Source organism: Juglans microcarpa x Juglans regia, chromosome 4D (assembly GCF_004785595.1).
Source record: "Juglans microcarpa x Juglans regia isolate MS1-56 chromosome 4D, Jm3101_v1.0, whole genome shotgun sequence".
NCBI classification, from domain to species: domain Eukaryota; kingdom Viridiplantae; phylum Streptophyta; class Magnoliopsida; order Fagales; family Juglandaceae; genus Juglans; species Juglans microcarpa x Juglans regia.
Window position 1 is genome coordinate 18,220,104 of NC_054600.1, and position 24,391 is coordinate 18,244,494.

Consider the following 24,391-nt stretch of genomic DNA (forward strand, 5'->3'; position numbering starts at 1 on the left):
CGTCCATTACAATTAATTTTATTCGTTTTCCCTGTTGATTAGCACACTTGTGAAAATACATTGTTTCCCTCTCTATTCCTTATTCATACCTATTTAACCCTCTTGTTCCCATCTCACTTCTTCTCCTTCTCTTCTTTATTTATTTATTTATAGAGTGAGCTCAATCCACTTCTCTTTTGTTTTTAAAATGATTATGTTTACCCCATGTAGTTTTGCTCAATTGCTGAAGTTTTTCCATGCATTGCGATAAACTAATTCTTGCACTCAGCTGACCATTCTTGCGGGTTATATCTTTGCATTCCTCATCCTTCACCCAATATGCGTCAAATATGAATGTCTACAATTTCCTCTACATTTAACAGCCACATTTTCTTATTGTATTAATTGAATTAAAGGAACAAGTCCCTAGCTATTGGAAAAAAAAAGGTTCCTATTTATAGCAAAATTATATCGGGATGAAATAAGATAAATATCTTGATCATCATAAAAATCAACTATCTTATAAAATAAAATGTCGTCAACTCGCCACACCATTCTAACCCCCTTTGGAGGTCATTCCAAGTCTTAGAAATCTCTTCACAAGGTTAGAGCTAATTTCTAAATTATGATGAAGGACGACCTTTAACTAACATCACTACAAGAAAACAGAGCTATTGCGGTGATTTTTGTTTTGTTGTAATAGAAATCACCGCAATAGCATACTATTTGCAGTGACTTTGAATTCGTCGATCGCTTTTTACAGCAACTTCTACAGTTATGATTTCATGGGTATTCATCCCTTTCTGCAGTGATATATTTCTCTATTGTGTCGAAATAGTTCGTCGCAATAAAAAAAAAAAAAGATTTTGCGACGTTTTTGGCCATCGGAAGTTTGTGTTTTAACAGCAAATATATCAACAGAAAGCGCCATAAAGTACCAAATGTTCTTTCTCAAGCCTTCGATAGCCAAAATGACAATTGAAGGCACTCAAGATTTTCTTCCTTTCCTGCACACCTCAGAGTGCTCAGACCGAAATTTCGATCCCCTTATCCATCTTCCCAAACCTCGATTCATTACATTTACTCCATTCGTGCAACCTACTAATTCTCACCTTCTCCTTGGCTTTGATTCCTCATTGTAATGAACCCAGTTAAAGGAATAATAATATAGACAATAAAAGAGAATCAAGAATAAGGAAGATGATGATAATGGCAACGCCTTAGGGTATTCGAGGTCCCCAATTCCTCCCAATGAAAATACAAACTGTTTCAAAGATATTTTCCAGATCCTTCTCGGTTCCATTTCTGGCTTACATATGGAGGTAGCCCATGACTAACAGAACTAATGAAAATGAAACACGTGGAAAGTAAATAGAATGGAAATAACAGATTGCAACAACTATTATTCTAAACAGCAAGCTATAGACGACTTGTAGTTTAGTTGCCTTTCTTGGCCTTAAAAACAATGCGGTTGTTCAATTGGGGATCATAACACTCATCCACAGATTCGATTCCTCATCCATTCCATTTCTCCTCCACTGGACAGAACCTGTGGCGATTATCCCTTCGATTTGTCGCCTCATCCACAGTTTTGGCTCCTTATTCAAAGTCGTTGGTGGCAGTCTCCATCTTCTACCATTTTCAGTGAAAAATCCGGTACAAAACATCGTGCATGTGATACCTCTATTTTGATTCCGGCAAACACACTTCCAACTGACCTCCTCCCCGTCCTCCACTTTTCCAATTCCTCCTCGAGTTCCATTCTGAATTTGGCCAATTTTCGGACACTGACTGAGTGGTGGGCATCCCATTTCAAAGGTGCACATCTTTCAATCAACGCGAAAGGCCCAACGGTTTGGTGCCCTACAGGTAACTCTGTATCTTGTTGGAAAATCTCTCCCCTTCGCCCTTGCAATTCCTGATATTGCCTTGCCATATTCTTGTAGAATATGGCTTTTAGTTGGGGCCTTGAACCTTTGTCATTTCTGTGATTAATTAGACAATTGGAAAAATGATTAGCATTATATGCTACCAGATTTATAAATTATTAGCAACGACTGTATACATATGCACTATAAGAAATCTGACTTAAATAAGCAATAACTACATTATGGTTAATGCATTGACCCCCGTGCAACATTATTCCCCACAATGTATTACTTGGTCAGAAGATACATGTTGTTGTGAGCGTCCCGGTCCATTGTGGTTTCAATTATTGCATGCCTTGATATTACATGGTGCTCTATGACTTACTAAAGTGTATGTACTGACATCGTGGTATAACCATCAAGATTTGTTAAGCTTCGTATTATTGAGGAAAGGTGAAAAAGGATGGATGAAACCACAATATCTGTAAGAAACAAGCTAGGGCAAAATTCTAATTTTTGTAAGTTGGATTCTTAAGTTCCATCTAGCCCACATAGGTACCCACCTTCTATCTCTTTGTTTTCTGAAACAGAGACAACACAAACATGTCAATATAAACGTAGCTCTGCCTATAAATATAACTGCTTCATATATCCATTTCCTCAACAGCAGATACATGCATAAGGTGTTCCCTAGAGTTTCCCTGAAGACACCATTCTCTCTCTGTATAGAACTCTTATCAGGTTTGACATCTTAGTGCCTAATTCCCTTTCATCTATAAACTGCAATGCCTTTGCAACTTGTGTAAATCAGCCATTGCGATGACATAATTTGTGGCACAGTATGAAATCATGTTTAAGAACTATTATATATGAAGAGTATGGCTTACCAAGTATTAAATGATGTCCTTTTTAAGCAACTAATAAGTGAACTATTATGTTTACACAATTCAGTTAGAATATTGACAAAAACACATTGTGGCACTTGCAATTTAAACAAACATCCCTGCTCTCAAATTGGCCAACCTCGACCTATAGTCGACCAAAGCTGGCTCAACCACTGTCTAGAAACCCGGGAAAAGTCTACAATGCCCTTGCCTGTTTCTATTTTTTTATTATTATTATTTCTTTTTGTTTTGTCCATATTTTGACCACCCGAATCAATATTGTCTTGATCTCTTAACTTATTTTTAAGAAGCTCCAGTTTTTCTGATACTAGCCTTTCCCACCTGCAACTTCATCTATTGTTTCATCTGCCGTTGTCTCCTCCTTGTCTTCATTCGCATGGTCCTCATCTATTACTAACATCTTTAACTTCAATCGATCCACCAGATAAATCTTTGGCTACTTGATTCGCATCAAGTCTATTCTCTTCATATTGCTACATAAAAACAAGTTGATATTTTTGCTAATAAAATCATTATCTAAACGTTTGCCTGTTGTGAGGACGCATGGAGTAAACTTGAGTGGACAAAATAGTAATATGTCGTTCACAGGATGCCTGTAAATCAGTTTATTTTTTAAACCTGGCACCACCTCAGTCAGTGGATCAGCTGCAACTCAGTTCTACATAATCTAAGTCTAGTTCTAACTCGATAGGAGATAATAACAACGTAGGGGTATGACCACTTAAACAGCTTTGTATAAAGTCTGTCTACAACTGTGGCAAAAACAAAGTATTAAGATAAAACAAAACATAAACCGAAAATGCTGACTAACAATATTACTGCTGCAGATGCACTTGAAGAACTCAAGTCCCATTACATATTACAAAGGCTTGCTTTAGTCTTCAAAATGTCCAGAGAATTCCTCATCGAATTCTCTGCAGTCCCCAACTTCATACCGTTATACACAAGCCCACTAATTTCAGTACAAGAAACATCCAGGAGTTTATTTTGCAGAGAACTCCATAATTGAGTGGGCAAAACAGAAAGCTATTGCATCTTGGAGTAGGCAATAGGGTTACATGCAACCTGTCAAACAGTTTAAAGGCCACAAAACAACACCAAGATTTGGGTTCTTAACTTAACCCAATAGGATACCCAAAAATACTGTGCCTAAAAAAAGGCTGCAGTTACAACACTTTTTAAAAGAGTAAGTTGGGAGTTTGGATGGTTTTGGGCATGCGTGGGCAATGATAAAGGTTTGTGGGGGACTCCATTGAAGTTGTAAAGTGCTCCATGGAAACTACAATATTCCCTAAACTGTTGTGTATGGAAACTCAAAGGCTCACTTTTTCCTTCCTTTCTTATTAGAGAAATATTTTAATCATAAAGAGATTATACAAAAGTAATTCTATTTGCAAACTGATGTGATTTAATCATGTCTGTTACATTATAAAAGGTATTTATTGTAAAATACGATCCAATAGATGCTATGAAACTACATCAATGTTTGAATTATTTAAATACATTTCTATTTGATTGTCTAGCACTTGGGTGTTGTCTGTAATATCGAAGCTAAGACACTATTTGTAGCAAACCCACGAATATCAACCCCTTGTCTGTATTCCAACCACTATATCTCGTGGACAATGTAACCCCTATATATCATTACTTCATATCTAATGTAAAATGCCTCTCTGTTTAGATACTTAGTTGAAGATATCTGATCATCTTGTTTATTGAAGTTGTTTTCATTTATGTTTATGTTCTTCTTCTGACCCATGATGACATTCACATATTTAAGTCTCTCTCTCTCTCTCTCTAGATAGTAGAGGATAAATTTTACTTGATGAATATTTTATTCCATTGCTGTTGTTGACAGACAGACTAGTGCAAATGTTCATAGCTATGCTCTTCCTATCTTTTGTTATTTCACCCATTTACAGGTCACCTAAATACCTATCCAATACCGATTTCCAGCACAAGCAGCCATGAATATACTTGCTTCCAGAACTCAAGAAACATAGAAATAGCCCCCATGCAGTCCCAGGTCACATCTCTCGATCCCTTCTTTTCAACGCGTCTTCCCTCTCATTCCAAGAACAACAATCCAATCCTGTCACCGCCAACTTCCCCTTTACCTGGATCTATAGCACTAGAAATGTATAGAGTTGTTTGTCTTTAATTGCTAGCAAACCAATTTCAAATCTCTCCCACTCACGCCAGATGCCAGCTTCAACCAGTTTAAGGATCCATCTTTCTATATATATTGTCGTAATAGGAACGTTTCTTCTCCTTCAAAGTGATTTGTTCTAGGCTTCTTTACTCCTCCACTGGTTGATAACTTGATATTACTTGGTCAGAATTGGCTACGTTAGGACGATATATATAGAGCAGGGGGTGAAATTATATGATATAACTACTTGCCTCCTATAGAGTAGTGTTTTTTTTATGAGTTTCCGTTTTGATTAGATTTCAAATCTCTTCCCCACTACATCAAATGGTTGGTTAAACTTTAAAACTTTTCATGCATTATGGTTGGTGGCATGTAATCAACATGGGAAAAAGATAATAGGAAAGCAAAAGCGATTTTGTAACATAATTTAGATGTCTGATCATCATGGTTTGTCTGGGATCTTTGGCTAGTTGATGTTGGTTGGAAAGTTTCTGGGTATTTTTGAATGTACATGCAGTGTGTTGTAATTAGGAAAATCTTGCATGTGAAATTTAGATAGAAGCAGTAACTACTCTGCCATAGGACTTTTATATGTACCTATGGTCATGAGATGGGGTGCTTAGATACTCCTCATCTTTAACACAAGTTTTTGGAGCAGGTATTGTCAAGAAAAATGGTTTGTGATGCATATATCAGCTTATAAACATAGATGCACATTGTAGAGAACTGTATAAATTTCCTAGTGTCTGAGACTTTGGCATAAAAGCATACTCTTAGGGTCATATTCATATACCAAAGTTGATGAAATCGTGGTGCCATTTGTAGGAAATGATACCGTTATGCATGACTGTACAGTTCATAAAGTTACTATATATATATATAGTAGTTCACTATATATATATATATATAGGGGACTATAGTCTAAGTTGTGTAGCCAATTGAAAACACACATTGTAATGATGTTTACCAAGAATAAGAAAGAATTATGACTTAATAAAGTTAAATTGTCGCAGCAGTGATTTAGTGGTGGCAAAGTAATGGGATTGAGTAGGATATAATCTATAAATAAGCATAAACCCTAGTTTTAAAAAAAAAAGTCTAGACCCATATTAAAAAGCTACAGTTAGAAAGCTATCTTCGACATTGTTATATGAGCAGGTATGCACTAATGCATGGCTGGCCAATATCTTAAAGAACACATTGTGACAAGTAGTTTGATGCCTCACAGAGGAACAGAGAAAACTTTATGTAATGAAGATTTTTTTGCTTGGTTTGTAGGGTTTTTACAAAAAGCATGCCAGAGTAATGTTGGGTAAATGTTGGGCGAAGTACCATGCTAGATTTTGATGGACAGTAGATGTCCGCTAGATAATTTTTAACAATCATGACAGTACGAGTAGCAGGTGCTGCTGCGAAGGGCATCTATTACTGAAAGAGAAAGCTGCAATTCATTGAGTCCATGTGTAAGACTCAAATAGGGTATCATATCTAATTGCTCGATGTAAACATCTTTCTACATGTTTATTCACTGAATGCACCGGTGTATATAGTGTCTTAGGAAGTGAAAAATGCATGATGTAAGTGACTTGGGGGGCACCCAAATGACTGGTTTATTCACATTACAGCGAAATATTAGCGTATTACGGTGATATGTAATTGTTGAAAAATAACTATTACAGAGATTTTGGGGATTGGACGACAAAATGATCCACTATTTGCGGCGAAGAGTTAACTTATTTCGGGGAAAATTTCTGCCGCAATTAACTTTTTCCAACAATGTAAGTGTGAGACCTGTATAGCCAATTGCGGCGATTATAGATGTAATTGCGTTGACCAATATTTGTCCAAAAAGGGTAACTAATTGCGACGATTTTTGCAGTTCGCTGATCTTATGCAAACAAAAAAAAAAAAAAAAAAAAACAAACAATTCCAATGAACATGCAGTGATTGAAATAGCGACGAGAATGAGTATTTCCAGCGATTTTCCATATTATTAGCGACGAAATGTGGTGCTAGGAAAAGTCTTATTTCTTGTAGTGCATGAAAGAATGTTCTATTTGTTATATAAGTGCAAGGATGAAAATAAACACCCAGTAAGTGTTCCCCAACGACTTCCTATGTCTACAAGGAGTTAGCTAGACTTATATTTTTATGATGAATTTCATTAAGTACTTGCCTCTCTCCGGGGTTTCTCAGAGCGTATATGTGCATGGTTGATGATCCTTTAACTAAATATGCTAATTTCATTCATGCGGCTCATTATCCGTTCTCAGTGGTAAAGTTACTAGGTTGTGAGATAAAAATCTTAGGCTTCTTATGTGGAGCGCAAGGAATTGTCCTGTGGCATGAGTTGTCATGCATGTAATATTGGGAATACTTTGTAATGCATTCATTCATAAAATTGCTAATGCTAATGAACTTCGCTTTAAGGTTTGATTTCCTCAAACAAATTGGTGGAGGGTGTGATATTAAAATTTGATTACAGAAGCAATTAGTAGGAATTGACATTTGAAGACTACGAAATGAAGTCAAGAGTGGCACGGCACATCAACGGAGACAAAGACGAGAAATTTGTACAAATTTAATCTTTTTTTTAAAAAAAATATATATATATATATTTTATTTCTAAGCTTTTACCTTCGAAGATATATATACTTTCCATTAAAAGTAATGTCAAATACAATTTTAGAGTATGTAAACTCTTAGCATTTCCTTTAAAAAAAAGTATGACCCAAAATTAAAAAGTTGGTTTTTCTCATAAAAGTTTTAGATTTGTCAATTTTTTTCGGAATGCGGGGCTTGTAGATCTTGGAACTATACAAATCATGATTTTCCTTCCGTGAATGATTGTCAAAGGATCAAAATTACATCTAGATCTACTTTTTTTTTTGTTTTTTGATGGAAATAAACTTCATTTCATTCAATAAAATTGAAGTTACAACTATGACTTATCAATACAGGAAAAGACTCAAACTACAAGTCAAACTACGTACCTCCTCTAGGGCACCCTCACACTCAAATTTCTTTGTGATAGATATTGTTTTAACATCTATAAATTCTCTGCTAACAAACCTTCCAGTTTGTCTAAGATAAGAGTGCTCTGTAAAAACAGAACATCTAGATCTACTTGAAATGAAACAAAACGACCCTATGCCAATACTCTTATGGCACAGTACGCATGACTTTCCTTTTGCAACTGGAAAAAAAAAAAAGGGTTTCTCTAGGACCGTGAAGTTTTGGAAGATAAAACTTGAGATATTATGAGCATAGTAGGCCTAGATTGTGGATCAGCATTCAAGCACTCAGTTGCAAGGTTTACAACAACTACAACATCATCCAAAATTTGACGTTTTGGAAATGGAAGGCGCGGGTCCAAAACACCCTTCAGGTGTATATTTTCGTTAGTTGATGGAGATGAAAGTGAGGAGATGGAATCACCAGGATGCTTTCCTTTTATGACTTCCAATGACAACATCCCAAAGCTATATACATCACATTTCTCAGACACCTTCATTGTATAAGCAAGCTCTGCCAAGAAAAACAAAATTATCCTTAAAAATGCTCAAAATGGCAATGAAACTACATTAAACTAAATAAAGTTATAAAAAAAGGAATAAAAGTGGCCCAAGATTTTTTTTTTTTATGTTTGTTTAGTTTTGAATTTGTAAGGAGGGGGTATTTGCAAATTTAAGGTAGATTGCAACTTTTGGATGGTTATTTATAAGGGGGTGATTCACAAATTTGATTGGTAGTTAATTTAAAGGTGTTTCATATTTTCACCTTAAAATTAAATTGAGAGAACAATGAAATAAATTACCTGGTGCTATATATCCATATGTGCCTGCAAAGGATATCCAATTGGATGAGTTTAGGTCAAGAAGCTTAGCTGTGCCAAAGTCTGAAACATGAGCCTCATGTTGAGAATCTATCAAGATGTTGCTACTTTTAATGTCCTGGTGAATTATTGGTGGTGAGCAGTCATGGTGCATGTAAGACAAGGCATGAGCCACTCCTTTAACAATATTCAACCTCTTACGCCAATCTAATTCTTTAGCAGCCTCTTCATTCTCCATAATTGTTGTCAAACTACCACATTAGAGGTACTCGTAAACCAAAAGCGAATGTCGAATATGTGAACAGTATCCATGAAGTTTGACGATGTTTCGATGTTGTATTTCGGTTAATGCCCTTATCTCATTTAAGAACTGTTTTTGGATTATTTTCTGATCACCATCAGGTTGTGGGTTGAGTTTCTTCACTGCTACTATCTCACCAGATGGCAAGTTTGCTTTATAGACGACTCCGCATCCTCCATTTCCGATGCAATATTTGTCATTAAAACCTTCAGTTGCTTTTTCGATTTCTTCATACATCTTTCTTCCATCGAAAGTTAATACCGAAAGTAGTCCTCCATTCTGCTTGTTGCTTTCTTTTGATTGTAGATCTTTCTTTCTTCTCTGTAAAACGAGAAGAATTCCGAAGAAAGCAAGAAGAAATAAAAGTGATCCAACGACAGGGAAAATTACTACAAGCACTCCTTTGTGGGACCTTTTTGAGATATGTGTGCATGGTCGTAGTCCTCTACCATTCCCACACAATCCCTTATTCCCTTGCAAGTCTTCCATGGGAGCCTTTACAAATGCTTCGCTATTGGGAATGGGACCCTGCAACTCATTGTAGGATACATCAACATGCAACAAGCCATGCATTTGTTCAAAGGCCTTAGGAATGAAACCGGAAAGATAATTATGAGAGAGGTTCAGATCCTTCAAACTCTGCATTTTGATGATTTCTGATGGTATCTCTCCACTTAAAGAGTTACAGCTTAAATCTAGTACATATAGATGAATTAAGCTCATGAGCGGTTTTGGAATCCCTTCGCTAAAACTGTTATGGCTTAAATTCAAGTTGTACAATTTTGGTAGGTTCCCAAGAATATGTGGAATTTGGTCGGTCAACTTGTTTGAGGACACATCGAGGAATTCAAGATTGGTCAGTGATTCAAATTCTGAAGGTAGAGCACTAGAGAGTTGATTGCCATTCAACCACAATTTCTCTAGAGAAGTTAGTTTTCCAAATTCTTTTGGAATCGCCCCAAGTATGTGATTTAAAGAAAGATCAAGTACATGCAGTTGAGTCCAATTCCCAATATCGAGTGGTATGCCACCAGTAATATTATTCCCACTCATTTGTAGGGTTCCTAACTTTGGACATTGTCCCCAATTACTTGAAAACTTTCCATGAAAGTAATTGTGGCTTAAATCTATGAATTGCAAGTTTGGATAGACACCAAAATCTTTAGATATATCTCCAACAAGTTGGTTTCCATTCATGTGGACTCTTACCAAGCTCGTACAGTTTTTCAAGCTTTGGGGAACATGACCAATGAAATGGTTGTTGTACACAGAAAAGTTTTGAAGTAGTCCAGAACGACAAATATTTTCGGGCAAATAACCAGTAAATTGGTTTTCACCAAGTTCCAACAATGTCAAGTTCATGGAATCCCCAATTCCTTGGGGAATGGGACCAGAAAGTCTGTTTTGAAGAAGAGATAAACTTTCTAAACTGCTCAAATTGGAAAATGAACTTGGAATAGCACCATGGAGTTGGTTCATGCTCAAGTCTATTTCCTTCATCTGCGTTAGTTTCCTATCTCTTCAGGAATAGAGCCAGAAAGTTTGTTCCGGTGGAGATAGAGACGAGTAAGATTTCTTAGACAACCTAATGATGCTAGAATTGAACCATGGAGTTGGTTCATGCTCAAGTCTATTGCCGTCAAATGCGTCAAGTTTCCTATCTCTTCAGGAATGGAGCCAAAAAGTTTATTTTGGAAGAGATATAGATAGCTAAGATTTCTTAGACTACCTAATGATGCTGGAATTGAACCATGGAGTTGGTTCATGCTCAAGTCTATTTCCATCAAATGTGCCAAGTTTCCTATCTCTTTAGGAATAGAGCCAGAAAGTTTGTTTCGGTAGAGATAAAGAAGAGTAAGATTTCTCAAGTTTTTTAAAGAAATAGGAATGGAACCTTCCAGACGGTTTTCATAAAGAGAGAGATTAATTAAAGAAGTTAAGTGACCTATTTCTTTGGGAATAGAGCCTGAAAGTTTATTTTGGAAGAGAGAAAGATAGCTAAGATTTTTCATATTGCCCAAAGAAGTCGGAATAAAACCGTCTAACTGATTTGCTGAAAGATCAAGCTCAGTTAGAAACTTTAGGCTGCCTATATCTTTTGGAATGGAGCCAGAAAGTTGATTATTGTAAAGATACAACAATGTAAGATTTCCCAAGTTGCATAAAGAAGTCGGAATGAAACCATCCAAATGATTTGTGTAAAGAAAAAGGGTAGTTAGAGAGTTTAGGTGACCGATGTCTTTAGGAATCGATCCATTTAACTGATTTTCAAAAAGGCTGAGGTATTTAAGATTTGCAAGGAGGCTAATTTCTGGTGGGATTTCTCCAGACAAGAAGTTACTAGACAAATCAAGAAAAGTGAGTTTGGAAAGATACTTAATTTGATGCGGAATGGTCCCAAAGAGAGAGTTCACAGAGAGGTCAATATGTGCAAGATTTGAGAATGACGAAAATGACAATCCATGAAGCGTACCTTGGAAACCAATTCTGGTTAGGTTAATTTGGATGACACTTCCAGCAGGGTCGCAAGAAATACCAAACCATGTGCATGGAATTGTACTCAGGCTTCGATTTGCAGAAGAATTAGATTGACTATTTGGATGGAAAGTCCATGAAGATAGGCGGGACTGGGTTTCGTTTTGAAGGGTGTTTTTCCATTTCAGAAGAGCAGCAGCTTCTGAGGTATTTGAGGATGAAAAAACCTGCTGAACATACAAGACAAAGGAGATTAGCATGCATACTTTCACCAGGATTGATGATGCCATTCTTTATGGTTTGTTTAATGTATGATAGTTCATGCCTTAATTTTTAAGCACATGCATCCCTATCATTTATGCCTTTCCTCTTCTACGTGCCTATCATCACAGTTGTCCTTTTCAAGGAAAGGAAAATAAAAACGCTTTTTTAAAATGGTTTATTTAAAGTCTTCTCCACTTGTCTAGTAGAGAAGAAACTTTCGGAGTGTATAACGGGTTAGAAGAAGGGAAAATGCTAGTTGAACTGATAAAAGTGATCAATTGAATTTTTTATTTTTTATTTTTTTTACTTAATGGTTAAAGAAGTGAATATTAATAAATTGGTATTTTTTTATTTTCTAAAAATGTTTAAAGATGTATAAAAAATTATTAGAAAAAAAAAAGAAAGAAAAAAAAATACATTTGCACTCATCAGTTGAGTTCTTCGATAAAATTCATGGTCCTTGTAGCACGGTCCCGGAAGAAGAAGGGCTTATAAATGTATTGGTGAGAAGTGACACCACAGTTTGTATTTCAAAGTCTTCTACCCTCAAGATACGTCACATGATAAGTCTTTTACCATCACGTGAGTACCATAACGTGAGTTGAGAATACGAGATGAGATGAATTGAATAGTAGTGAGATATTTGAGTTGAAATGAGATGAGTTAGAAATAGTTTGAGTTAAAATATATTATGGAGTTTTGGAAAATAAAAGAGAAAAAATTAAATAAAAATATTATCATAATATTATATATTTTTGTATATTATTTTCATTTTTAGATTTTAAAAAATTGAATTATTTTTTATATTTTATTTGAAAGTTTGGGAAAATTATAATAATTAGAGAATGATTAGATAAAAAATTAGAAGATTTGAAATTGAAAAATATTTGTATTTACGGTAATGCTAGGGATCCCGATCTTGTCCCGCTCCCATTTTTTTTAATTTTTTTTTTTTTAGTTTTTGTTTTTACTTAGTAATTAAGAAAATGTTGTTTAATAATATAATGAATTTTTTTCTGTTTTTTTTAATAGTTAAAAGTGTTAAAAACTTGATGTGAAAAAAAAAGTTTTTAATATTTTTTTTCACATAATTTTTTTAACACTTTTAAATTTAAAAAAAAAATAAAAAGATTCACAATATTATTAAACAACATTTTCTTAATCACTAAGTAAAAACCAAAACTAAAAAAAATTAAAAAAAAAAAGGAGCAGGACACGAGCGAGATCCCCCAGCGGGATCCCTATCATTTTCCCTGTATTTATGGTATTTAGATATTGAGATGAGATAGAATGAGATGGAAGCATCTCTCTATCCAAACTAGGCCTTAGTGTATCTCAGATGATCTGTAAATAGTAGTGAAATAATTTGTGAATAATAGTACAAATAGTAATAAATAATTTGTGAATAGTGGCAAAATAGTTTGAGAATATATGAGAATAGATATGTTGCAAACTGGCCCTAAAGATGATAGAATTGAAGATGAATAACAGCATGATCTTCTACATGACCCTGGCGATATTATTGTTGTTTAGCTTCACTCTATTGCTTTGTAACGGTTTTATTTTTTGATGTGCTATCAGCCTGCGGCTTCTTGGGTTTCTTTCGTAAAGCATCTTCAGATTAAATAAACGTTATAGCACCTTTTTGGTGCAACATTTTTTGTTTTAAGAAAAATAAACATTGAAGGAAACTCCTTCCGTTAAAACATGACTTGAATTCCAAAAAATAAATGTAGTATATATTCAAGCCTCGCTCCAAAAATCAAGGGAGAAAACTGATGGAGGTAAAGACGTTAATACAGAAAACACAAACCGCTTGAACCTTGGACTAATTAGAAAGAGACCGTTTTTCTTTTCAAATAAAAGAAATGCAAGTGTTTTTCTTGCTTGGACTAAACAAGGGATCTTTTTAATACTAAAAAAATTGAAACAACTTGAAGGGGATATTTGGGTCCTCTTGCCACCCAGCCTAAGCAGGCCCAGTTTATCATTTTGACCTGTAAGGCCCACAAGAGTATTATATCAACATGGGGGCAACATCATTCACAAGGTGATAACGTCCCAGGATGAAGGCAGTTATCCTAAGATAGATAATCTCTATAAATCATAGCAGTTATCTCCTTCTCCTTTGTTAAGGGATAGTGGGAGATAAATGCAGAGAACGGATGGTTATCGACTTCCTGGACACACTCCTGCATTTCTATAAATGGTACATGAAGGTAATAAACAAATGTTCTCTTGAGTACTATTAAGATGAGCGGTGCTACTCTACTGCTCAGAGTAGCCCACTCTAAGTGACCGCTAGGCCAAAATTGCATTTTTATTTTTTTTCATTCATATTTTTTTATCATTTTAAAAAAGTTTTAGAAAATATAAAAAATAATATCAATACACTAATAGTCACTTCCTTAACTATTAAGTAAAAAAATAAATAAAATACATGAGGTGTCAAAATGAGGAGACAAATTGAGTGAACAAAGTAGCATTTTTCTATTGAGAGATTATATTATGAGACTACTTCTCTAATTTAGGCATGAAATTTTATCCTGAGCAACTAGTGCCATCAGTTTGTTCTTTGCAGGTCGTTCGAGTGGTTGATGGTGTAAAACACGCCCTTTACACAACTTAAAGAGCAACAATCAATCTAATGTAACTCCCAAACTTAATAACTAAATTAATGAATTTCAAAATCCACCATTAATAGACATTAATTAACATAAACAGGTTACAAATATTTTATTTATTAAAACATGAGAAATGATAGTTGTAGTCATGAGTATATAAGTGCAGTGCAATCACTTTAAAAAATGTGAATAAATTCGGGATCTATATAAAAAAATAATAATTTATTAATAATTGATCCCACTCTTTTACAAAATGACTGTACGATACTTGTACACTCCACAACTGCACGTAGCATTACTCTTAAAAAATACCCTTGTCTAGTGGAAAAGTACCTGCATCCCTATCATTCTTAATTGTTTGTTTAATGTTCGATAGTTCATGCCTTAATTTATAAGCACAAGCAATATCCCTATCATTTCTGTCTTTCCTCTTCTACGTGTCTATCATCTCAGTTGTCCTTTTCAAGGAAAGGAAAATAAAAACGCGCTTTTGGAAAGAAAATAGTTTATTCAAAGTCTTCTCCACTTGTCTAGTAGAAAAGTAGCTTTCGAAGTGCATAATGGGTTGGAGTGCATAATGCTAGTTGAGTCAATAAAAGTGATCGATAGAATTTATTTTTTTTATTTTATTTTTTTAACTTAATGGTTAAGGAATTTAATATTAATGAATTGGTATTTTTTTTTATTTTTTAAAAATCTTTAAAGATGTATAAAAAATTATTAGAAAAAAAAAAGAAGAAAAAAAACTACATTTGCACTTATCGGTCGAGTTCTGTCTCAGTCCTTGTAGCGCAGTCCTGAAAGAAGTAGGGCTTATCAATGTATTGGTGACGAGTGACACCAAAGTCTTCATCCCTCAAGATATGTCACATGATAAGTCTTCTACCCTCACATGAGTTGAGAATACGAGATAATATGAGTTGAGATGGTTTGTGAATAATAGTGAGATATTTGAGTTGAAATGAGATGAGTTAGAATAGTTTGAGTTAAAATGTTTTATGGAGTTTTGAAAAATAAAAGAGAAAAAGTTGAATAAAAATATTATAAAATTATAATATTATTTTTATATATTATTTTCATTTCCATATTTGAAAAAATTGAATTCTTTTTTTGTGTTTTATTTGGAAGTTTAGGAAAGTTATAATAATTAGGTAATGATTAGATGAAAAATTTAAAAATTTGAAATTGAAAAATATTTGTATTTATGGTATTTAGATATTGAGATGAGATAAAATGGAAGAATCTCTCTATCCAAACCAGACCTTAAAGTATCTCAGATGATCTGCAAATAGTAGTAAAATAATTTGTAAACAATAGTGTAAATAATAATAAATAATTTGTGAATAGTGGTAAAATAGTTTGAGAATATCAGAGAACATGTATGTTCCAAACAAGCCCTAAAGATGATAGAATTGAAGATGAATAACAGCATGATCCTCTACATGACCCTGGCTGTATTATTGCAATCTTGCTTCACTCTGTTGCTTTGTAGCTGTTTTTTTTTTTTTTTTTTTTTTTATGTGCTTTCAGCCTGTGGCTTCTTGGGTTTCTTTCGTGAAGCATCTTCAGCCTTTTTTTTTTTTTTTCTAAGCAAATAAGTAAACTTCATTAGAAAAGATGATACATGAGGAGGGGTTGGAATTCCCCATCAAACACCCCAGAACAATAACAACAGTGCAAAATGGTGGATAAAAAAGAAAAAAAAATGATTTTTGCGACCAATTTCTTGGTCTTTACCCATGTCCTGCAATGAGAACGTCGTCTTAAAAGACAGTAATAAGTTGTTCGCAAAACTTTGCAAACAATGAAACCACCGCTGGAGGGGGTGGAACATCTGCTGAAAGCGGTGAAACCTCAGCTGAAAGCGGTGAGAGTGGCGGGTGCACTGTTGTTTGTTGTCTTGAGATAATTTTTAGAGAGATCTGCAGTCCCTTCTTCAAGATTACGGGTTAGAAAAAGCGATAATATAGTGGAAAACACGACATCGAGAGGACTGGTCTGCGGCTAGTGATCATATGCGTTCTCGCGCTCCTGTGATGGCTTGTGGCAGCCACGCGCTGGTGGGATGGAGACGGGTTGGCCCAGATCCGGAAGATCTCGGCGAGATGAAGCTGCAAGTACGACTATCAATCAGGCCTAGCTTACCATTTTGACCTGCAAAGCCCATGGGAGCATAATATCAACAAGGGGGCAACATCATTCGCAAGGTGATAATGTCCCAAGATGAAGGCATTTATCCAGAGATGGATAACCCCTATTAATCAGAGCAGTTATCCCCTCCTCCTTTGTTAAGGGATGGTGGGAGATAAATGTAAGGATCGGATGATTATCGACTTCTTAGACACACTCCTGCATTTCTATAAATGGTACATGAAGGTAACAAATAATCTCCTAAGTACTATTAAGATATTATATATTAAGATCACTTCTCTTACTTGGGCATCGAAGTTTATCCTGGGCAATCAGTGCCATCAGGTTGTTCTTTGTAGGTTGTTCGAGTGGTTGGTGGTGTGAAACACGTCCTTTACACAACTTAAAGAGCAACAATCAATCCAACGTAACTCCCAAACTTTATGACTATGTTAATGAATTTCAAAATCCACCATTAATAGACATTAATTAACATAAAAAGGTTACAAATATTCTATTTATTAAAAAATACCAAAATAAAGAATTTCACAATCTGAAATCCCAATCAAGTCACGAATTCGCTATGATTTCTATGTTTATGCTATTTAAGCTACAATTTGCTACGATTCTGCATCCAAAAACATAGCTAGAAAAATCATAAAAACAGCAAAATTGAAAATACATATTAATTAATAACGTACAAAGCGATGAGAATACATTGCTTGAAAGTATGCCTTAAAAAAGGGTCAAAATATATATTATTTAAAAAGAAAAAAAGAAAAAAAAAGTGAAGAGACTCGCAATCAGGGAAGATTTTCAAGTATTGAGTTTCCTTATTCAGATTTAACTAAAGACAAAGCTTAATTTGTTATCTTCTTTTAACACACCTCAATGCTATATTTGGAGTCAACAAGACTCCAACGCTTCATACTGACGTCTCTGTCTAAAAATACAAATGACATAAAATGTATTTTTAAAAATGACAGCACGAGGACGAGAACGTAATTGCGGGAAATTGGGAGGGGAAAACGAAGCCAAGAAACTGTGGCAAGAACTACAAGCACAGAAGAGCTGGAGCTCTCTATAAGTGGAAATCACGGATTACGCCCATTGTTCATGGAAACTCAAAACAAAACCCATGTACAAATGGCCACCAGCAGAGACGACCACTTTATATTTCAAAAACATGTGATAAGCGAAGCAGCTCCGGCCCATAAAGTAACCAGAAGGGTCCATGTAAGTAATACCCAAGCCCACTGTTAAACCCAAACCCAAGAGATTAACCCAGCCTGCCGGATTAAAAAATAAAATAAATAAAACACCAACAGTGCGCTTTGAGCACTTCTAGAAAAGAGTAAAGCTGAACAGTTTTATGATATTATTGCCGTAAAACAGAAAATACAATGGAATGAGTTTATATACACATACAAGGGTATAAAAGGAATGACAAACATATCTAAAATGTTATGTAATACAGAATAAATATGTAAAGTCTAATGATACGCCCCCTCAAGATGGAGTGTGTATGTTAATGACACCCATCTTGCGAAGATGCATGGATAATTAGTTAGATCCAAGGACTTTGGTAAGGATGTCAGCCATTTGAGTGAATGATTAAACATGCAGTGTTTTGACTCGGCCAAATTGAAGTCTCAAATCAAGTGACAGTCAATATCAATATGCTTCGTATGCTCATGGAATACTGGATTGACGGCAATGTGAAGGGCAGCATTGTTGTCACAAAAGAGCAAATAAGGTGATGGGATCTCGACTAATAAATCTTTGAAAAGAATTGAGAGCCGTAATAGTTCAAAACAGGTTGATACCATTGACATGCATTTTGCTTCTGCTGATGACTGAGACATAGTAACTTGTTTCTTAGATTTCCAAGAAACTAAAGAATCTCCAAGAAAAATGGAAAAACCAGAAACTGATCGACGAGTATCTGGGCAACCAGCCCAATTTGAATCACAGAAAGCTCGTAGTTGCAGCTTGGATGAACTGGGAAAGAAATGGCCTTGTCCAGGTCTGGATTTAAGATACCTCAAGATCCTCTGAACTGCAGTAAAATGAGGTTGACATGGCTGAGTAGGAAACTGACTCAGAGTGTTAACTGTGTATGCTATGTCAGGTTTGTCAGTAGTCAAGTACAACAGTCTGCCTATAAGTCTTCTGCAAGATTTGGGATCTACAATTAATTCTCCATCTGATTTGGAGAGTTTTAAATTCTGCTCCATAAGAAATGTGGAAGGCTTGGTCGCTAACAAATTAGCAAGAATCTCCAAGGTACATTTGCGTTGGCAAATGGAAATGCCAGCAGTGGATCTAGCCACTTCAAGACCAAGAAAGTACTTTAGGTGTTCAAGATCCTTGAGCTTGAAATTGGATTGTAGAAATAGTCTCAAAGAATTCACAGCATTTAAGTCATTACAAATAATGACAATGTCATCCACATACACAAGAAAATCTATGAATATGGAAGAATAGGATTTTGTAAACAAAGAATAATCTCACATTGATTGAGTAAATCTATATTCTAGCCAAAAAAAAAAGAACTAAAAGGTTTCCATTCAAACGGGTTTTTTAGTCAAATTCGAACAGTTTCAACTGGTTCCGTCCAATTTCATCCCTAAAAATGATTTTTTGAGACGTCTCCATTAAATTTTTGAGATGCTCTTCCATTCCTGCACACCTCACAGTGCTCAGACCGAAATTTCGATCCCCTTCTCCATCTTCCCAAACCTCGATTCATTACATTTACTCCATTCGCACAACCTACTAATTCTCACCTTCTCCTTGGCTTTGATTTCTCATCCATAGATTCGATTCCTCATCCACTCCATTTCTCCTCCACTAGACAGAACCTTCGGCGATTATCCCTTCGATTCGTCGCCTCATCCACAGTTTTGGCGCCTCCTCATTCAAAGTCGTCGGTGGCAGTCTCCATCTTCTACCATTTTTAGTGAAAAACCTGGTACCAGACATCTTGCATGTGATACCTCTATTGCGATTCCAGCAAACACACTTCCAACTCACCTCCTACCCATCCTCCCTTCCTCCACTTTTCCAATTCCTCCCCGAGTTCCATTCCAGATTTGGCCAATTTTCGGATGTTGACTGAGTGGTGGGCATCCCATATCAAAGGTGCACATCTTTCAATCAATGCAAAAGGCCCGATAGTTTGGTGCCCTATAGGTAACTCTGTATCTTGTTGGAAAATCTCTCCCCTTCGCCCTTGCAATTCCTGATATTGCCTTGCCATATTCTTGTAGAATATGGCTTTTAGTTAGGGCCTTGAATCTTTGTCATTTTCGTCATTAATTAATTTTATATCTATGTCTTTTGTGTGCTTCGTGCCATTCTTATGATGTTTGTATTACACATTGAGGAATTTTCCTACTATTGATAAGCTTTGTTCACATAGCACAAATGCATTAGCTTCATATGTTGGCCAATGGCATCTATGACCATCCATCCCTATTGTTAGCCCTTTTGACATGTGTTTTAGTACGGCCTGATTGGAAAATCGACCATAGGCAATTGGACAAATGATTAGCATTATATGCAACCAGATTTACTAAATTATTAGCAACGACTGTATATATATATGCACTATAAGAAATCTGACTTAAATAGGCAGTAACTACATTATGATTAATGCATGGACCCCTGTGCAACATTATTCCCCACAATGTATTACTTGGTCAGAAGATACATGTTGTTGTGAGCGTCCCGGTGCATTGTGGTTTCAATTACTGCATGCCTTGATATTACATGGTTCTCTATGACATACTAAAGTGTATATACTGACATCGTGGTAAAACAATCCAGATTTTTTAAGCTTCTTATTATTGAGGAAAGGTGAAAAAGGAAGGATGAAACCACAATATCTGTGAGTAACAAGCTAGGGTAGAATTCTAATTTTTGTAAGTTGGATTCTTAAGTTCCATCTAGCCCACGTAGGTTCCCACCTTCTATCTCTCCGTTTGCTAAAATAGAGCCAACACAAACATGTCAATATAAACATAGCTTTGCCTATAAATATAACTGCTTCATATATCCATTTCCTCAATAGCAGATACGTGCATCAGGTGTTGCCCTAGAGTTTCCCTGAATACTTGTAAGAAAACACCATTCTCTCTCTGTATAGAACTGTTACTAGGTTTGACATCTTTGTGCATAATTCCCTTTCATCTATAAACTGCAATGCCTTTGCAACTTGTGTAAATCAGCCATTGCGATGACATAATTTGTGCTACAGTATAAAATCATGTTTAAGAACTATTATATATGAAGAGTATTGCTTACCAAGTATTAAATGATGTCCTTTTTAAGCAACTAATAAGTGAACTATTATGTTTACACAATTCAGTTAGAATATTGACAAAAACACATTGTGACACTTGCAATTTAAACAAACATCCCTGCTCTCAAATTGGCCAACCTCGACCTATAGTCGACCAAAGCTGGCTCAACCACTGTCTAGAAACCTGGGAAAAGTCTACAATGCCCTAGCCTGTTTCTATTTTTTTTTTTATTATTGTTTTCTTTTTGTTTTGTCCATATTTTGACCACCCCAATCAATACTGTCTTGATCTCTTAACCGATCTTTAAGAAGCTCCAGTTCATCTGATACTAGCCTTTCCCACCAGCAACTTCATCTATTGTTTCATCTGCCGCTGTCTCCTCCTTGTCTTCATTGGCATGGTCCTCATCTATTACTGACATCTTTAACTTCAATCGATCCACCAGATGAATCTTTGGCTACTTGATTTGCATCAAGTCTATTCTCTTCATATTGCTACATAAAAACAGGTCGATATTTTTGCTAATAAATTCATTATCTAAAAGTTTGCCTGCTGTGAGAACGCGTGGAGTAAACCTGAGTTGACAAAATAGTAATATGTCGTTCACAGGATGCCTGTAAATCAGTTTATTGTTTAAATCTGGCACCACCTCAGTCAGTGGATCAACTGCAACTCAGTTTTACATAATCTAAGTTTGGTTCTAACTCGATAGGAGATAATAACAATGTAAGGGTATGACCACTTAAACAGTTGTGTATAAAGACTGTCTACAACTGTGGCAAAAACAGAGTATTTAGATAAAACAAAACATAAACCGAAAATGCAGACTAACAATATTGCTGCTGCAGATGCACTTGAAGAACTCATGTCCCATTACATATTACAAAGGCTTGCTTTAGTCTTCACAATGTCCAGACAATTCTCTGCAGCCCCCAACTTCATACCATTATACACAAGCCCACTATTTTCAATACAAGAAACATTCAAGAGTTTATTTTGCAGAGAACTCCATAATTGAGTGGGCAAAACAGAAAGCTATTGGAGTAGGCAATAGGGTTACATGCAACCTGTCGAACAGTTTAAGAGCCACAAAACAACACCAAGATTTGGGTGCTTAACATAACCCAATAGGATATCCAAAAATACTGTGCCTAAAAAATGGTTGCGGTTACAACACTATTTAAAAGAGTAAGTTAGGAGTTTGGATGGTTTTGTGCATACGTGGGCAATGACAAAGGTTTGTGGGGGACTCCATTGAAGTTGTAAAGTGCTCCATGGAAACTACAATATTCCCTAAACTGCTGTATGGAAACTCAAAGGCTCACTTTTTCCTTCCTTTCTTATTAGAGAAATATTTTACTCATAAAGAGATTATACAAAAGTAATCTATGTGCAAACGGATGTAATTTAATCATGTTCGTTAGATTACAAAAAGGTATTTATTGTAAAATATGATCCAATAGATGCTATGAAACTACATGAATGTTTGAATTATTTAAATACATTTCTATTTGATTGTCTAGCACTTGGGTGTTGTTTGTAATATCGAAGCTAAGACACTATTCACAGCAAACCCTCGAATATCAACCCCTTGTCTGTATTCCAACCACTATATACCATTAATTCATATCTAGTGTAAAATGCCTCTCTGTTTAGATACTCAGTTGTGGATATCTGATCATCTTGTTTAGTGAAGATGTTTTCATTTATGTTTATGTTCTTCTGCTGACCCATGATGACCTTCACATATTTAAGTCTCTCTCTCTTTCTCTCTAGATAGTAGAGGATAAATTTTACTTGATGAATATTTTATCCATTGCTGTTATTGACAGACTGACTAGTGCAAATGTTCATAGCTGTGCTCTTCTTATCTTTTGTTATTTCACCCATTTGATGGCCACTTAAATACCTATCCAATACCGATTTCCAGCACAAGCAGCCCTGAATATACTTGCTTCCATAGCTCAAGAAACATAGAAATAGCCCCCATGCAGTCCCAGCTCACATCTCTCAGTCCCTTCTTTTCAACGCGTCTTCCGTCTCATTCCAAGAACAACAATCCAATCCTGTCACCGCCAACTTCCCCTTTACCTGGATCTATATCACTAGAAATATATAGAGTTGTTTGTCTTTAATTGCTAGCAAACCAACTTTCAAATCTCTCCCACTCACGCCAGATGCCAACTTCAAACAGTTTAAGGATCCATCTTTCTATATATATATTGTTGTAATAGGAATGTTTATTCTCCTTCAAAATGATTTTGTCTAGGCTTCTTTACTCCATTGGTTGATAGCTTGATGTTACTTGATCAGAAATGGCTACGTTAGGACGATATATATAGAGCAGGCGGTGAAATTATAAGATATAACTACTTGCCTCCTATAGAGTTGTGTTTTTTTTATGAGTTTCCGTTTTGATTAGATTTCAAATCTCTTCCACACTACATCAAATGGTTGGTTAAACTTTAAAACTGTTGATGTATTATGGTTGGTTGCATGTAATCTAAATATACATGGGAAAAAGATAATACATTGGCAAGTGAAAAGCAAAAGCGATTTTGTAACATAATTTAGATGTCTGACCATCATGGTTTGTCTGGGATATTTGGCTAGTTGATGTTGGTTGGAAAGTTTCTTGGGTATTTTTGAATTTACATGCAGTGTGTTGTAATTAGGAAAATCTTGCATGTGAAATTTATATAGAGGCAGTAACTACTCTGCCATAGGACTTTTATATGTACCTATGGTCATGAGATGGGGTGCTTAGATACTCCTCATCTTTAACACAAAGTTTTTGGTGCAAATATTGTCAAGAAAAATGGTTTGTGATGCATATATCAACGTATAAACATAGATGCACATTTTAGAGAACTGTATAAATTTCCTGTTGTCTAAGACTTAGGTAGAAAAGCATACTCTTAGGGTCATATTCATATACCAAGGTTGATGAAATTGTGGTGCCATTTGTAGGAAATGATACCGTTATGCATGATTGTACAGTTCATAAAGTTACTATATATCTATATAGTAGTTCACTATATATATATATATATATGTATATATATATTTATATAGTATTAGGGGACTATAGTCTAAGTTGTGGTAGCCAAATGAAAACACACACTGTAATGATGTTTAACAAGAATAAGAAAGAAGGATGACTTAATAAAGTTAAATTGTAGCAGCAGTGATTTAGAGGTGGCAAAATAATGGGATTGAGTAGGATATAATCTATAAATAAGCATAAATCCTAGTTTAAAAAAAAAAAGTCTAGACCCATATTAAAAAGCTTTTTTTTTTTTATAAGTAATAAATTATTTCATTGATAAAGAAAATAGGCATAGCCCAGGTACACTGAAAGTATACATGTGAATACACCTATTTAAGAACTAGAAATAGTTACAAGGAAATCATGGAAGCTGAGGCCATTCAAATCTAGAGCAATGGCCCACAAAAACAAAGTCTTCCAGAAAAAATTCCTAAACTCTTCCATGGAGCGCTCATGATCCTCAAAAAGCCTCTCGTTTCTTTCACACCAAATACACCAAAAC

General features: G+C 35.3%; 2 protein-coding genes and 1 pseudogene across 2 annotated transcripts; all 3 read right to left on the bottom strand.

Moving 5' to 3' along the window:
• Positions 1-7,975: 7,975 nt before the first annotated feature.
• Positions 7,976-10,540, bottom strand: LOC121259000 (annotated as a pseudogene).
• A 5-nt stretch (positions 10,541-10,545) lies between these two features.
• LOC121259001 (probable leucine-rich repeat receptor-like protein kinase At1g35710) lies at positions 10,546-11,832 on the bottom strand. The gene has a single exon (XM_041160468.1). It carries the CDS (start codon positions 11,803-11,805, stop codon positions 10,546-10,548), a length of 1,260 nt encoding a protein of 419 aa, XP_041016402.1. The 5' UTR covers positions 11,806-11,832.
• A 6,353-nt stretch (positions 11,833-18,185) lies between these two features.
• On the bottom strand, positions 18,186-19,795 carry LOC121260179 (uncharacterized mitochondrial protein AtMg00810-like). The gene is made up of 2 exons (XM_041162022.1): positions 19,570-19,795; positions 18,186-19,000 (listed from the first exon to the last, which is right to left on the bottom strand). Exons 1-2 carry the CDS (start codon positions 19,793-19,795, stop codon positions 18,186-18,188), a joined length of 1,041 nt encoding a protein of 346 aa, XP_041017956.1.
• Positions 19,796-24,391: the final 4,596 nt, after the last annotated feature.

Bases quoted from the DNA above. Each gene is read 5' to 3' on its own strand.
- LOC121259001 (XM_041160468.1), bottom strand. From the start codon at position 11,805: ATGGCATCATCAATCCTGGTGAAAGTATGCATGCTAATCTCCTTTGTC.
- LOC121260179 (XM_041162022.1), bottom strand. From the start codon at position 19,795: ATGGCAAGGCAATATCAGGAATTGCAAGGGCGAAGGGGAGAGATTTTC. The intron at 19,001-19,569 runs GTGAGTTGGAAG...CCATATTCATAG, and splicing joins GAAGGGAGGATGGGTAGGAG to ATTTTCTTGTGTATGTGGAT.